This window comes from Miniopterus schreibersii, assembly GCF_964146895.1.
Source record: "Miniopterus schreibersii genome assembly, chromosome: 1".
NCBI classification, from domain to species: Eukaryota; Metazoa; Chordata; class Mammalia; order Chiroptera; family Miniopteridae; genus Miniopterus; species Miniopterus schreibersii.
Genome location: NC_138101.1, coordinates 176,917,460 through 176,931,780, shown reverse-complemented (window position 1 = coordinate 176,931,780; position 14,321 = coordinate 176,917,460). Strand labels below are relative to the sequence as shown.

Sequence of the window (14,321 nt, the reverse complement as noted above, 5' to 3'; positions counted from 1 at the left end):
GGTCTGGGTTAGCTCGATCAGTGTTGCTCAGTACTTTCCACTACTTCTAGCAGCAAAGAATGCTGAAGCTAAGACTCCTAGAACATATGAGCCAAAGCAACTATCCAAAAGCAAAATCACTGTGAATTCTTCGTGTTTTACTGACAGACTTAAATAGATTTTATGTTTTGTTCAGTAGTGTAGCATTTTTTGTCATTATTTACCATGATCATTGCTGATCTTATAGGAAGGAAGACGTACCATGCTTATACTGCAGATTCTGTGACCCTGGCATACCACTGCCTCCCTCAGGGTGGGGATGGGGAAATTATCTATCTACCATACTGCTGAGATTTGAAATGAGCAGTTAGTGTTGATGGGCATTCTTTCACTCAGTAATCACTCAGCAATAGTCACTTTGCTCTCAAGGCGCCCCCATTTAGTGGGGAGGCAGCCAACAAACAGACCACAAAGTCATTGAATAAGGACAGTGGTCAGGAGGGTTTCTAAGGTGTGGCACCTAGCCTGAGCCTTAGAGGGTGAGAAGATAGTAGGAAAAGAAGCCAAAACAGAGCATGTCCAGAAATGGGAGGAACAACTGCAAAGGTAAGGGTAAGGGTAGGGGAAAGTATGGGTCGTTGAGGAAGTGTAAATAGGTAGGTGATGGGCTAAGGTTCTGGCCAGTGTACCTTGAACTTAGAGGCTGGCAGCTGAGCCAGGAGGACCTAGGCAATTCCACAAGGCTGGGAGCTTGCCCTTTGGCAGCATGGGTTGGGGTTAACCAGCAGGCTTCTCATGCAGGTCATGATTTATGACTCGACTTGGGCTCTGGTGTGTGGCATCGGGACTTAGTGCTTGGTGGTGCCACCTGAAGTTGACCAGTCAGTGACAGAGTGGGGAGGACTTTTATGGGTTGAGCACAGGTCATGGGTGGCAGGAGATGGTCTCAAGAAGTAACCAGATCAGGTCACAAGGGGGGTTTGTCTGCTGAACTGCAAATGTGGAATAGTTTTACCCTGAGGAGCTACTGAAGAATTTTAAGCAGAAGCGTAATTTGGCCAGATTTGCATTTTTGAAAGCTTGCTGTAGCTGCAGAGAACAGAATGGGTTCACAGAATCTAAGAGACCATTTGGGAAGTTATTGAAAAGGCTCTACCAATAAATAATGAGGACCCCCTCTGAGGCAAGGATGAAGAGCAGATGGGGACATTTAAAGGGGTATTTAGGAGATGGAATGGACAGGAAATGGTGAGTGAGTGGCTGTGGCAAGCGAGGAAGAGGAAAGAGTTTTGGATAATGCCCTATCTCACTCAGGTAATAGAGTAAATGTCAGGGCTATACACCAAGTTCAAATCAAAAAGGAGGAGGGGAGATTCAGGCATTTCACTTTCTCTTTCTCTGTTTCCAGTGGACCGGAGAAGCCAGGACAACCAGAAGGTAAGGCTGAACCACATTCCCTGGGACTCTGTTTATCCGCTTAGATTGGCTTCTCCTTCATGTCATCTGCAGCTGATTCCCTTAACAGCAACTCAGTCAAACTGGCTGGCCAAAGAAAATTCTTAGCATTTCAGTCAAGCTGTTTCCTATCATATTAACCTAGTATTCTGGCCCATTAGCTTCCGGCATTGAGAGTCCAGCAACCAAAGAATTTGGTCCTTAACTTCTAGTAGGTTATTATTTTTTTTAACCCTTAGGTTCCCCTTCACCATCATCCTTCCTCCCAAGACTCCCTCCTTCCCCCTAGTTAATCACTATTATTTGTTTGGCCTAAATCCTTCCATCACAGGTTAGTTTTTGCGTAGCCAGGGGCTCAGCCCTCCACTTGAGAAGCTTGTACCTTGCAGGGTTGTATGGCAAACACTGTAACACATCCCAGGTCTCCCCTGGGAAAGAAAGTTTGAGGTGCCTTAGGAGGTCTCCTAGAGGAAATAAAGGACCAAGGAAAGAGAAAGGGCACTCAGATAGCAGGCAAGGATCTGCTGCAACTCACGCCAGCTTACTGGGCTGGGTTAGACTGGCCTGCTGGCCAGTGGCTGACACATGGATGGCATTTCTCTTCTCAGCACCGGACAGTGCCAAAAGCGAAAGCCTTCCGTACTCAGCTGTGGTCAGAGTCCCCAAAGCACCTGAGGTAGAATGGATTTTGGACCTGAATGAGGAGGAAAATGAGCTGGTGCGGAGTGAATTTTACTATGAGCAGGTAATAGCAATAAAATTCAATGACTATTTGAGTTTCTTTATGATGTGTAGTAGTATGTGCAGGAAATGCAGAGAAAATTTGAGGTACCTTAAGGAGGTCTCCAAACAAGTGTAATAATATGGGAGCTAAGACAAGTAAACCAGTTAAGGCAGAAAATGAGGAGCATCCTGGGAAATGCACAAGAAGAGATCAAGAAAGGCTTCGTGGAAGAGGTAGCATTTAAGATGAGCCTAGAGCCCAGCCAGGCGTGGATCAGCATTTGAGCATCGACCTAGGATCCAGGTCATGTTTCAGTTCCTGCACATGCCCAGGTTTCGGGCTCGATCCCCAGTCAGGGGTGTGCAGGAGGCAGCCGATCAATGATGACTCATCATCGAGGTTTCTATCTCTCTCCCTCTCCCTTCTTCTTTCTGAAACCAATAAAGATATATTAAAAAAAAAAAAGATGAGCCTTGGAAGAGCAGTAGGAGTTTGACAAGCAGAAATTTGGGGGTTGTGAGAATAGGGGATGGGCAAAGAGTGCAAAACTAAAGCATCTGAGCAAAGGCTCAGTGTCAGAAATTGCAGGTCATGATGGGGAACTGGAGATGGTTTAATTTTGAGGGATAGAGTAGAGAGGTAGTAAAAGGTAGGATTGAGCCTGGCCGGGCATGGCTCAGCAGTTGAGCGTTGACCCAGGATCCAGGCAATTGGGGTTTGATTCCTGGTCGGGGCACATGCCCGGGTTGTGGGCTAGATCCCCAGTTGGGGGTGTGCGGGAGGCAGCTTATCAATAACTCTCTCATCATTGATGTTTCTATCTCTCTCTCCCTCTCCTTTCCTCTCTCTGAAATCAATAAAGATATATTTTAAATTAAAAAAAAGGCCGGATTGAAACAGGCTATTTATGTTTAGGGACTTGAATTCTACAGAAAGGAATATGTACTTTGTGGACATCAGGGACCATGAAGGGTTTTGGAATATGCTTTTGGAATATGAATTTAGCAGTATGTCCAGTGACTTGAAGCAGAGGCTCCTCCACATGGTCAGACAAGCAAGGTGACCATCATAGTCCTAGCCGGTAATAAGAAAGACCTTTGTAGTTAGGAGGGACCTGTAAACATTTCGAAGAAGCAGGTAGCACATGAATACAGCTGCTTTCTTCCCAGTAAGATGACATAACCTAGCAGCCAGAGCTTTGGCGGTGTTACTTACAAGATCTGACACTTGTTTAGTTCCATTTCTGCTTTGCTGTGGAATGTTGGCCCCTTTTTCAGTGCTTTCGAGGCTTTGTGAAACAGGAAGAATAATTTCCGCTACCTAACTGCATGTGAAGAATGCTTTGGTCCCTGAATTCACTGCATGTTTCTCTCTTCCTCTACCCTGGCCAGGCCCCCAGCGCCTCCTTGTGCATCGCAATCCTGAATCTGCACCAGGACAGTGTTGCCTGTGGCCACCAGCTGATTGAGCACTGCTGCAGACTGTCCCAGGGCCTTGCCAACCCAGAGGTGGATGCAGGGCTACTCACAGACATCATGAAGCAGCTGCTCTTCAGTGCCAAGGTGATGTTTGTCAAGGCCGGCCGCAGCCAGGACCTGGCTCTTTGTGACAGGTAAGTGGGAATAAGTCTCTGTTCTTTTGCATAGAGCTCATTTCTGTCCAGCTTCTCTTCCTGACCTCACAATGAGTGTTCACCTCACCATCCTTTCTAATAAGAGAGGCTGAAATATTTGCATCTCAATTTGATGTTAATGTAATGCTGTTACCAGATCACAAGTGGTCTTCCTCATCCTACCATAGCAGCCTGTGTCCTTCCTTCTCTGTCCCACATAGATCCTCAAAGCAAAGGATTCTCTATACCCCATCAGAAAGAAATCAAAGACTCTGGTTGATTTGTAATTAAAGTCAGTTTAGGGGAGCACCTTTAATCTCTGTGGGACTTTCTGACTTTTAAAGATGTGTCCTCCCAGAGTGTCCAATGCTTAGCCTTGACCAAAACTCTACCCCATCCTTTACCAAATTCAGACTGTGGCCTCAGGGAGATCTGAGTAACAGATCTATAAAGCATGCTGGGAACTGGTGTATCCTGTCACAGGTAGGAATCTGAGTCATAAAGTGGAAATACCTTTGAAAAGGGTATGATTAAACCTCAGGTCCCTGCACAACTTGCTCTACCTTTATTAACTTGACAATGAAAATTCCCATTCCTGGCTTATCCACCCAGATGTGTGACTCACATTGTGTGTTCCCAGCACTCAATCCTTGCCAGGTATGGGAGCAGAGAGCATGATTTTCTCTGACATGTAAGTATCTCAGGCACTTGCTCAGAGTACTTGCCTGCAAACTCAGCAGCTGGCAGAGGACGCAGTGAATATCAGCTTCCCCACTTCCAAGCTCTGTCACCGTGGGCAAGTCTGTTACCCACTCTGGGCCTCAGTTTTCTCCTCTGTAAAATAGAGATAACAATAATACTTATCTCATAGGGCTGTTATGAAGATAAAGTGAGAATATCCATGTAAAGGGTAAGAACTGAGCCTACTGCAAAAGTGTTAGCTTTTTAATTTATTTTATTTTATTAAATATATTTTTATTGATTTCCGAGAGAGGGAGAGAGAGATAGAAACATCAGTGAGAGAGTCATTGATCAGCTGCATCCCACACGCCCCCCGCTGGAGATTGAGCTCGCAACCGGATGTGTGCCCTGATCCGAATCGAACCATGATCTCCTGGATCATAGGTCGATGCCTAACTGCTGAGCCATGCTGAGCAGGCAGCTTTTTTATTTTTATTAACAAAAAGCAAAAGGTTGAGAAAGACAAAAGAATGTGGGACAGAAAGTGGAAGGAAGTTTGAAGGAGTTAATTTCACTCATATCAAGAGGTACTAGATTCTACATCATTTTTCAAGTTGATAAATTAATAAATAGATATAACATGTTAAGTAAAGTTTTTTGAAGAACCATGAAAAGAACCAAATAGCTACCAATTTACCAGAAATGGAAGAGAAGAGGGGGAAAAAAGGTAAAATTTAAGGCAAAAATAAAAATATATTTACATACACGGTGGGACAAAAGTAGGTTTATAGTTGTGAGTGTGTGAAACACAGAGTTTATTCTTGTATTATTTATTACTTACTGTATTTTCCATACGAACAACTGTAAACCTACTTTTGCCCCACCCTGTATTTCTTGAATATCAGTAATGTAAATGAGATAAAGTTTTAGTAAAAGAAAAATATACTCAGATTGGGAGGGGAGACAAACTTAACTTCAATTCCTATGCTTCCTTCAAAATCTAATATAGATGGGGGAAATATCCACTTTAGGCTGAGGGCAGCAGAAGTTAAGGGAGTCCTTACTTCAGTAGGATTCTCACCCACCCCAAGGTGCCTTCGGCTTCAGCAGGGGTTTCAGATTACACATTCTCTCTTCCCATCCTGGATTCAAATTCACCCACTCTGGAGAATAGCTGTCTTTGTGCCCATTTGCTGAGGGCGGTGAATATATCTCCCATGTGTATTAAAACTCCTAGTTTGCAGAATATTTTTCTATTGTCTTTAACTCATAAAAAACTCACACCACTAATACAAATGAACAATACCTAATGATCCCAAATTTGCTTTCACACACTGTACTTTCCTACTCTGTTCCTAGTAGGTTGAGAATCATTAACACACTGAATCACGTTTCAGGGAAATCAGTGGGCAGGGCAGGATCCACAGGGTTTTTGCTAGAATTATGATACAAGATTTAAGAACCTCAAGTTGAGGCAGCGCTAGACAGAGTAATCCAGCCCTCTGGGCTTTCTATCATTATAAGGTTTTTGCAATCACCAGGTGTCAGGAGTACCTCAAAGGTGGAGGTCCTAGTAGGCTGTAATGGGAGCCCACCCTTAGGCCAGGGACAGGATGTCAAGTCCAAGAGACTAGAATATGAGGGAAGGGCCAGGAAGCCCCTGCCCAGCAGTGTGTCCCTGGAGTGGTAGTGATGTGAGCTCTGTACTGACCAGGAATGCAGGCCATCCATACAGTCTCTGTGCTCTACCCCAAGCAAGCAGGGTTCAAAAGGGCTAAAAAGCAAACAGGAAACTTGTGAGCCTCCAACATTCAGTGTAAAGGCCTTGCCTCAAATAAAAGACCTGAGTGTCCCTACTCCACATGCTAATATCTAACATTTAATAAGTGCTTGCGAAGTTCCAGACACTATCCTAAGCTCTTTCACTTGGGTTATTTCTTTTTTTATATTCCTTTTACAGATGAATAAATTGAGACAGAGAAAGGTTAACTAACTTGCCCAGGACCATAGAGCTGCTAAATGATGGAGTTGAGATTCAGAGAGTCCAGCTCCCAAGCCTTCTCTCATAGTGTCTGTACCTCTCAATTCTCAGGATCACATTTCCCATTGGAAATAAATGAAACACCTTTAAGCAGCAACTATTCTTAGTAAGACTGTGGAGCTTCATTGCCTTGTCCTTTTTCTCCCTGTAGCTATATCAGCAAGGTAGATGTACTGAATATTTTAGTTGCTGCTGCCTATTGCCACGTGCCATCTCTGGATCAGATCTTACAGCCAGCTGCAGTAACCAGGCTAAGGAACCAGCTTTTGGAAGCTGAGTACTACCAACTGGGTGTTGAGGTGAGGCAAAGACAAAGATTACTTCGACCCCACTATAATGAATTGCCTTTGTCTAGCCTTGCAAACAGGTATTGCTGTCTCTCAGTTGTTCTTGGCCATGGGTAGGTATCTAGGGCGTGACCAGTTTACCCAGATCGGGGGTGGGGAGAGATGATTAGCAACAAGGGGATAGAATAGGTCTTAGGAACTCTCAGGCCTTGATGTAGGTACCTCTAACTTAAAGGAGCAATTTTTCCTCCAGGTCTCCACAAAGACTGGGCTTGACACCACTGGGGCATGGCATGCTTGGGGAATGGCCTGCCTCAAAGCCGGGAACCTTACTGCCGCACGGGAGAAGTTCGGTCGCTGTCTGAAGCCCCCTCTCGACCTCAATCAGCTGAGTCATGGCTCAAGACTGGTACAGGATGTGGTTGAGTACCTGGAGTCCACAGTGAGGCCAGTCCTATCCTTGGTAAGAGCACAGAAGAGAGAGGGTCCTCTCAGGGAGGGAGTCCCAGGAACAGTAATGACCTGGGGAAAAGATCAGCTTCCACTCAGCTGACAGTGCGGTCCTAGCTCAAAGCTGCCAGGCTTGGATTTTGTTCTTTCCATTATATATAGTTTGATGAGTAACTGTATATGGTTAGATAAGTAATACGGAGTCAAATTTTTTTTAAGCAAATTACAGAAAACTACTTTAAAATGATAAAAATCACATATAATCTCATACCCAGACTTAAGTAGTGCTTAGATTTTGGTGAATTTCCTATTATGTTTTTGAATGAAAGCGATGTTACACAGCATTATAATATATAGAATTTTGTATCCTGCCTGTTTTTCTACCCTTAGAACTGTATTGTGGGCATTTCCCCACATTGTTAAGTATTCTTTGAAAACAGTAATTTCCGGGGATGCTGAGAACTTCCTGAGTTCCATTTACCCCTCACACTGTCTCCTTTCCTATCAGCAAGACGATGATTACTTGGCCACCTTGAAAGAACTGGAAGCTACCCTTCGGACCCAGAGCCTCTCTCTCGAGGTGATTCCTGAAGGGAAGATCATGAACAACACTTACTACCAAGAATGCCTGTTCTACTTGCATAACTATAGCACCAACCTGGCCATCGTGAGCTTTTACATGAGGCACAGCTGCCTGCGGGAAGCCCTGCTGCACCTGCTCAACAAGGTGGGACACACAGACACGGCTCTCAACAGGCAGTGCCTGCCTGCTTTACCCTCCTAGGTTGGCCACTCAGCTTTAAAAGGGGGGTGGAGGAGATAACTCCTTTAAACTAAACCCAGTGCTAAGCTATGAAATCACCTCTGGCATAGTGAGGTCAAAGGAAAATTCTGTATAGATAGATCATGATTTGGTAAGTGTGCAACAAGTCTTAACCTGGATCCCAAATTGCCTTCTGACTGGCAGTGAAAATTCCACCCCCTCTCCAGAAACACACAGCAGAATCAAACAGTAATTGAGAGCATGATCTCTAGAATAAGGTGGTTGGTATAAGTGGTGTGGCCTTGGGCACTTTGCTTAACCTCTCTGTTTGCACACACCTCCACCTGCCGTGGGGCTAAGTCGCACTGCTGACCCAGCTGCTCATCACTCAGAGTTGTTCCCACAAGGGCCAGGAATCCCCCATAGCACACATCCTATGTTTGGGCTCCAATACCTGATGGAGGGAGAGTGTGTTCCCTTTTCCCTCTGGCATCGCTGCCCTTCCCCCACCAGAGGTACAGGCACTACTGAAGTGCATCATTTCTTTGGAGCCATTGTGAAGCAAAGTCAGGACTCTGTTTCACCACATCCTGTGGTATTCCCTCTTTTATCTTAATGTTCCATGAAAACCTTATGAGGAATTAGCTGATTCATACCAAATTTCATATAGAATTAAAGGACCTCAAGGTGTACTTTCATTTCAGTCTGCCACTCTAATTCAAAATGGCAGCCCATGAAAGTTTGCAATTAGACCTCTCTTGTAGGATTGCTCCAAGAGAAGTCAATAGTTCACAGACTCGTGGTAACCATGCCCCCACAGGACAGTGAAAGGGAAATGTTTTCACTGCTACCTTAGCTCCCAACTGTGCCTTAGCCACTAACCAGGTCTTGAGAATAGTGTGAAAGTTATAGTATTTAGAGTTTAATTGCTAACCTTTTCCTTTCCCTCAGTTTCCAATGAGTTTTGAAGTAAATATGTTTCTCCCAAGCACAAAAAGACAATGGAAATCACCCAGTTCTGTTTGTTCTAATGACTGACTAGTCCAGAGAGCTAAGCTGCTTACTTACTTATGTTAGTCTAAGCTGACGACAGCATTGCCCCTACTTTATGTTTGTCAGAGCTGGATAAAAGATTCCCTTTATCTCCTGTGATCACAATGACCCTGGAAGTGAAATATCTTACCTTAATTCTCAAGCAGATTGGGGACAGCAGAAGGAAAACACTGCAACAGCTGGGACCGAATGCCTAGAGCATGGAGGCTTCTCTAGCCTATTCCCTGCCCTTTCCATCCTTCACCTGCCGCACCGCCCAGCATGAGCCTTCTAAAACATAGACACATGTTGCTTCCCTTATTCCCCTCTAAAAGGCCTTCAGTGGGTCCCCACCACCGCAGGATGAAGTGCCAGGGCCTTAGCACACGTGGGACCCTCCAGGATCAGGCCCCTTTGTTTTCCAGTTTATTTTCACCACAAATGCTGTCTATAACCTGCATTCCAGATTTACCAAAGGACCTGATTGTACCAGGTACTTTCTTGCCTCCACGAGTCTGCATGTGCATTCCCTCTACCTACAATGCCCTGCCCCTCCTCGTTTTCTCGGAGAATGCCTGTTGATCTTTTCAGACCCTCTCTGTTACACATTCACAGAACATGCAAGTAATGTTAATAATCTCTTCCTTTCCACCACCATTACACCTAGGGCATAGCGCTATTATTGCATTTATTCCACTGGTTTGCAACTATTTGTTTACATTGTGTCTTCCCATCTGGATGAGAAGGCCTGTATTTTACTAACCTGTGTAGTCAGCTGCCTGGCCTAGCGCCAGTTATGAATGAATGGATGGGTAGATAAATGGATGAAATGGAAGTTCTTAAGGTGTTGCTCTTCTGAGGAATTCCACCTTACTGTGGAGCTGAGGCCTCTGCTTCTTAGAGTCTGTCCTACAACTGTTAGTTTAGGTCTGGGTTTCTCAGTTAGGAACAGCCAGCGTCAGGAAAGGAGCGCTCACCCACTGTGGGTGTTCTCAACGCCCAGATCTTTCCCACGTCTGAACAGCTCGTGCATGTGCTCCTGGGCCGCCGTGGTTATACTACCAGAGTTTATAGCCATCCTTTACTCTCCACTAGTTACTCTACTCCTGGTCTAAAATCTAAATGCCAAAATGATTTTCTTGTCTATGACTGTGGAATAAGGGTTTATGACTAAAGGTCTCTGAACCACAGATGAGCTTCAGAAGCAAGGGGATGAATATATGTGTGTACTTTCCTAAGGAGTTTCATGATGTCTATCATTTATTCATTCATCCAAGAGATATTTATTAAATAATTATTTAATGGCAAGAATTATTCTTGACACTAAAGATACAGCAGTGAAAATAACAAGCACAAATATCTGCCCTCGTAAAACTCACATTATAGTAGAGAGAGAGAGAGAGAATAAGCCAGGTAAATAAAATATATAGTGTAGTAATGAGTAACAATAAGAGGAGTAAAGCAGGAGAAGAGGTGGTGCAGTTTTAGATAGGATGCCAAGGGAAGATGATGTCTGAGTAAAGGCCTAAAGGAGATAGGAGTGAGCCATGCATGTTATGGAGGAAGCACAGTCCAGGTGGAAGGAGCAGCAAAGGTCAGGGTGCCTAGAGCAGTGAGCTGGGACAGGTGGGAACAGAGAAGGCCAGAAAGGTAGCAAGGGCCAGGTCGCATAGGGCCTGGTAGACATTATGAGGACTTGGGCTTGGCACTGAGTGAAAGGGAAAACCATGGGAGGATTTTGAGCAGAGGAATAATGTGATCTGACTTATGTTTTACAGAATCACTCAAATTGAATTGTTGGCATTAGACAAAAGAGGGGCAGAAGTGGAAGATGGGAAATGAGGGAGGAGGCTGTTGCAATGATCCAAGCAAATGCTGATGATGACCTGGGCCAGGGTGGCACAATAGAGGTAGTGAGAAGTGGTCAGATTCCTACATGTTCTGTATGGTCTTCATAGTAGAGCCAATAGAATTTGTGGATGAATTTGATGTTGGGATATGAGGGGAGAGATGACTGAGGTTTTTGACCTGAACAACTAAAAGCACAAAATCGCCATCTGAGAAAGAGAAGACAGCAGAAAGAGCAGATTTGGAAGAAACAGGCACCAGCACAGTTTTAGATGTAGTAGGTTGACTAGGTACCTGAGAGGACATGCTGAATAGGCAATTGGCTATCAGTTGGAGATCCAGTACTGGAGTTCAGGAGGAATGGCAGGCTATAAATAGGGATTTAGGCATAGTCAGCAAATAGATAGTATGTAAAGCACGGAAGCTATATGAAATCACCAAAAGAATGACTGTAGTAGGCAGAAAAATGAATAGGTTTTTCCTAAGCCCTAGGGTGATTAGGAGAATCAGCAAAGGAAATTAAAAAGAAATAACCAGAAAAGTAGAAAGAAAATCTGGACAGGTGGTATCCTGGAAGCCAAATAAAGAAAAATTTTCAAGGAGGAAGAAGCCATCAGCTGTATCAATGTTAATAGATCAGACGGAAAACAAGGACCAAGAAATAACTTTTAGGTTTAATACTGTAGAGGTCACTGATAACCTAAGGGGCAGTTTTAATGGAGTTGTGGGTACAAAACTTGGTAAGAGTGGGTTGAAGAGAAAATCACAGGAGGTAAATAGGAGACAGTGAGCATAGATAACTCTGTCGAGGATCTTTCAGTAAAGGGAAGGAGAGAGTGGAACAGTCACGAGAGCAGGATTCTCAAAGGTGTCTGACACTCAAATGTTAAAAAGCACCGCTCTGAGAGGATGCTGAAGGAAATTCAGAATGGACCCCAGACGATGCCAGACCCTGGCTTAAGACTTTAGACTTTCTGCTTTGCCCTGCTCCAGGAAAGTCCTCCAGAAGTCTTCATAGAAGGCATTTTCCAGCCAAGCTATAAAAGTGGAAAGCTTCACGTTTTGGAAAACTTGCTGGAATCCATTGATCCAACCTTGGAGCGCTGGGGAGAGTACTTGCTCGCTGCCTGCCAACATTTACAGAAGAAGAACTACTACCACATTCTGTACGAGCTGCAGCAGTTTATGAAGGTAAGAGCGGCCCCAGCCTGCCTTCTGTCTCTGCCGCTGATGCCCTGGCGTGCCCAAGCGGGGAGACTGTCCAAGGCGAGGGAACAAGACTGTTGTTTGGTCCCTGGCCTTGCTGTTCGACTGATGCTAGAACAAATCCATGTTGCTGTCTAGCATTGCTAAGTAATAGGATTTCTCTCCCCATTCTAGAGAGGGAAACTTGAATCTGGAATTCAAGGAATATAAGAGGTAGGTGGTAGTTTCAAGATAAACATGAGGCATGAATGCAGAATATATACGGAATAATGAAGTGTTTTTAGAGAAGATGCATGAGGGAAAGGAAAGAAGTTTCTCCCAATCTGTCTGAAGTTGCCAATACTAAATCCCGAGAAACTGAATTATTCAATCAGTGCCACAATAAGAGTGAAGCCAAGGTGGATGGAGAATCAAGTATCCTTTCTAAGATCTCTCCTGTGGTGGAATATTTTCCCACCCAAGAGCTCAGCCAGTCACTTCACTGCGGGATCTCTTAGGCCTAGGAGTGACAGATACAAAATAGCAGTGCAGCTGGCGATGGGAATGGGTGCTGACAAGCAAGAGTCATGGGTGGAAATCAGATCAGAATTCCCCCCTCCCCCCACCCTCCAATATCCCTGGCCTCCTTTGACCCGAACTTCTGCTTTTCTCTTCTAGGACCAAGTCCGGGCTGCCATGACCTGTATTCGATTCTTCAGTCACAAAGCGAAGACATACACGGAACTGGGAGAGAAGCTCTCATGGCTGCTTAAGGCCAAGGACCACCTGAAGACCTACCTCCAAGAAACCTCCCGCAGCTCTAGAAGGAAGAAAACCACCTTCTTCCGAAAGAAGATGACTGCAGCTGATGTGTCCAGGTAGTTCTGGGTTCAGGGAACAATTAGGGTGGCCAGGAAAGTTAGAACTAAGTGTCTATTGGTGACAAAGCTGCTCTTGCCTATCCCTAAAGCCTTGCGGGGAAGAATATACTCACCTGAAGGACTTATTCCTACTGATCATGCTGCTTAGAACACAGCACCCTAAGTAAATGCTCCCCCGCTACCATTTATTGCCTCATAGACCCAGTTGCTAGTTATCTTATGTGTTCGTTCATAATTCATCTCTCTCAGCTGATGGGCCTGTGAGGACAGGGTTCATGTCTCTCTTGACCTCTGTTGGTAGCAGCACATAAGGGGTCCACAAATACTTACTGATTCAGGACTGGAGCTCATCCAGTTCCACAAGGCACCTTAGCTATCGAGAGTCTGTACAGGGCACTGACCTGTACAGTTTTTGTCTTGTAACTGCTCAGAGGGTATTTTGATCTCTTCTCCTTCCATGCCATCTCTTTTGCCCTTTCCATTGCCACCTCATTACAATTCTCAGTCACCCAGCCCCGGTCACACCACTCCTGGAGCCCCTCATGCAGCTAGACTGTGCGTCTCCTGTCACTGTAGGCACATGAACACACTTCAGCTGCAGATGGAAGTGACCAGGTTTTTACATCGGTGTGAAAGTGCCGGGACCTCTCAGATCACCACCTTGCCTCTGCCAACCCTGTTTGGAAATAACCACATGAAAATGGATGTTGCCTGTAAGGTACGCACTGTGTTTCAGACCTGCAGCAGACTCTTCATTTTCAGAACGGTTATCACGGTTGTAATCATCTATATTACTTCAGTTGTTAGTCTTATGGCTGCCACCCACTAGAATGTGATCTACAGAAGGCTGGAGAGCAAGTCTGTTTTGATTGTGCTTGTATCCCTAGTGCCTGGCTCTTAGTACATCCCAACAAATATTTGTTGAAGAAATGAAGTGGGACCCTTGCTCTTGACTGTGGGCCTGCCCCGTAACTCTTGCTTCCTTAAGCATGGCTCCCTCTCTGTTTCAGGTCATGCTGGGAGGGAAACACGTAGAGGATGGCTTTGGAATCGCATTCCGTGTCCTGCAGGTATGACTCGGGTTACTGGAGATTGTGCTGAGGGCGAGCAGCCTGACCAGTTCCGTGAGAGATTATTCTTCAGGCAGTTTTTATCCCCAGAAAAGCAGATCTGCATGTGCACCAAGGGTGAATTCAAGGAGGTGGCTATTACAGAACTGTGTCAAATTCAAGACTCTAGTCCACTTCGCCAAAAGCCACGTAACCAGTGATAAATTCATCAGAAGCTATCCGATAAATACCTGAAACAAATCTAGGAAACCTCCCCGCAGCTGTTTCCCTGTGGAGCCTCTGCTCCCCCTCGCAGGGGACCGTGGCTAGAGGA

At 45.0% G+C, this 14,321-nt stretch overlaps 1 protein-coding gene across 4 annotated transcripts in view; it reads left to right on the top strand.

Moving 5' to 3' along the window:
- The window catches only part of ZFYVE26 (zinc finger FYVE-type containing 26), an 80,619-nt gene that overhangs the window by 40,163 nt on the left and 26,135 nt on the right, over positions 1-14,321 (top strand). For 3 of the 4 annotated variants that reach the window (XM_081154548.1, XM_081154551.1, XM_081154549.1), the window contains exons 30-39: positions 1,388-1,416; positions 2,043-2,179; positions 3,550-3,770; positions 6,644-6,791; positions 7,033-7,242; positions 7,738-7,956; positions 11,866-12,063; positions 12,736-12,935; positions 13,515-13,656; positions 13,949-14,008. In XM_081154548.1, the coding sequence (XP_081010674.1) occupies positions 1,388-1,416; positions 2,043-2,179; positions 3,550-3,770; positions 6,644-6,791; positions 7,033-7,242; positions 7,738-7,956; positions 11,866-12,063; positions 12,736-12,935; positions 13,515-13,656; positions 13,949-14,008 (1,564 nt within the window). The remainder of the gene's footprint in view (positions 1-1,387; positions 1,417-2,042; positions 2,180-3,549; positions 3,771-6,643; positions 6,792-7,032; positions 7,243-7,737; positions 7,957-11,865; positions 12,064-12,735; positions 12,936-13,514; positions 13,657-13,948; positions 14,009-14,321) is intronic. The other variant, XM_081154550.1, reaches the window with a different exon arrangement.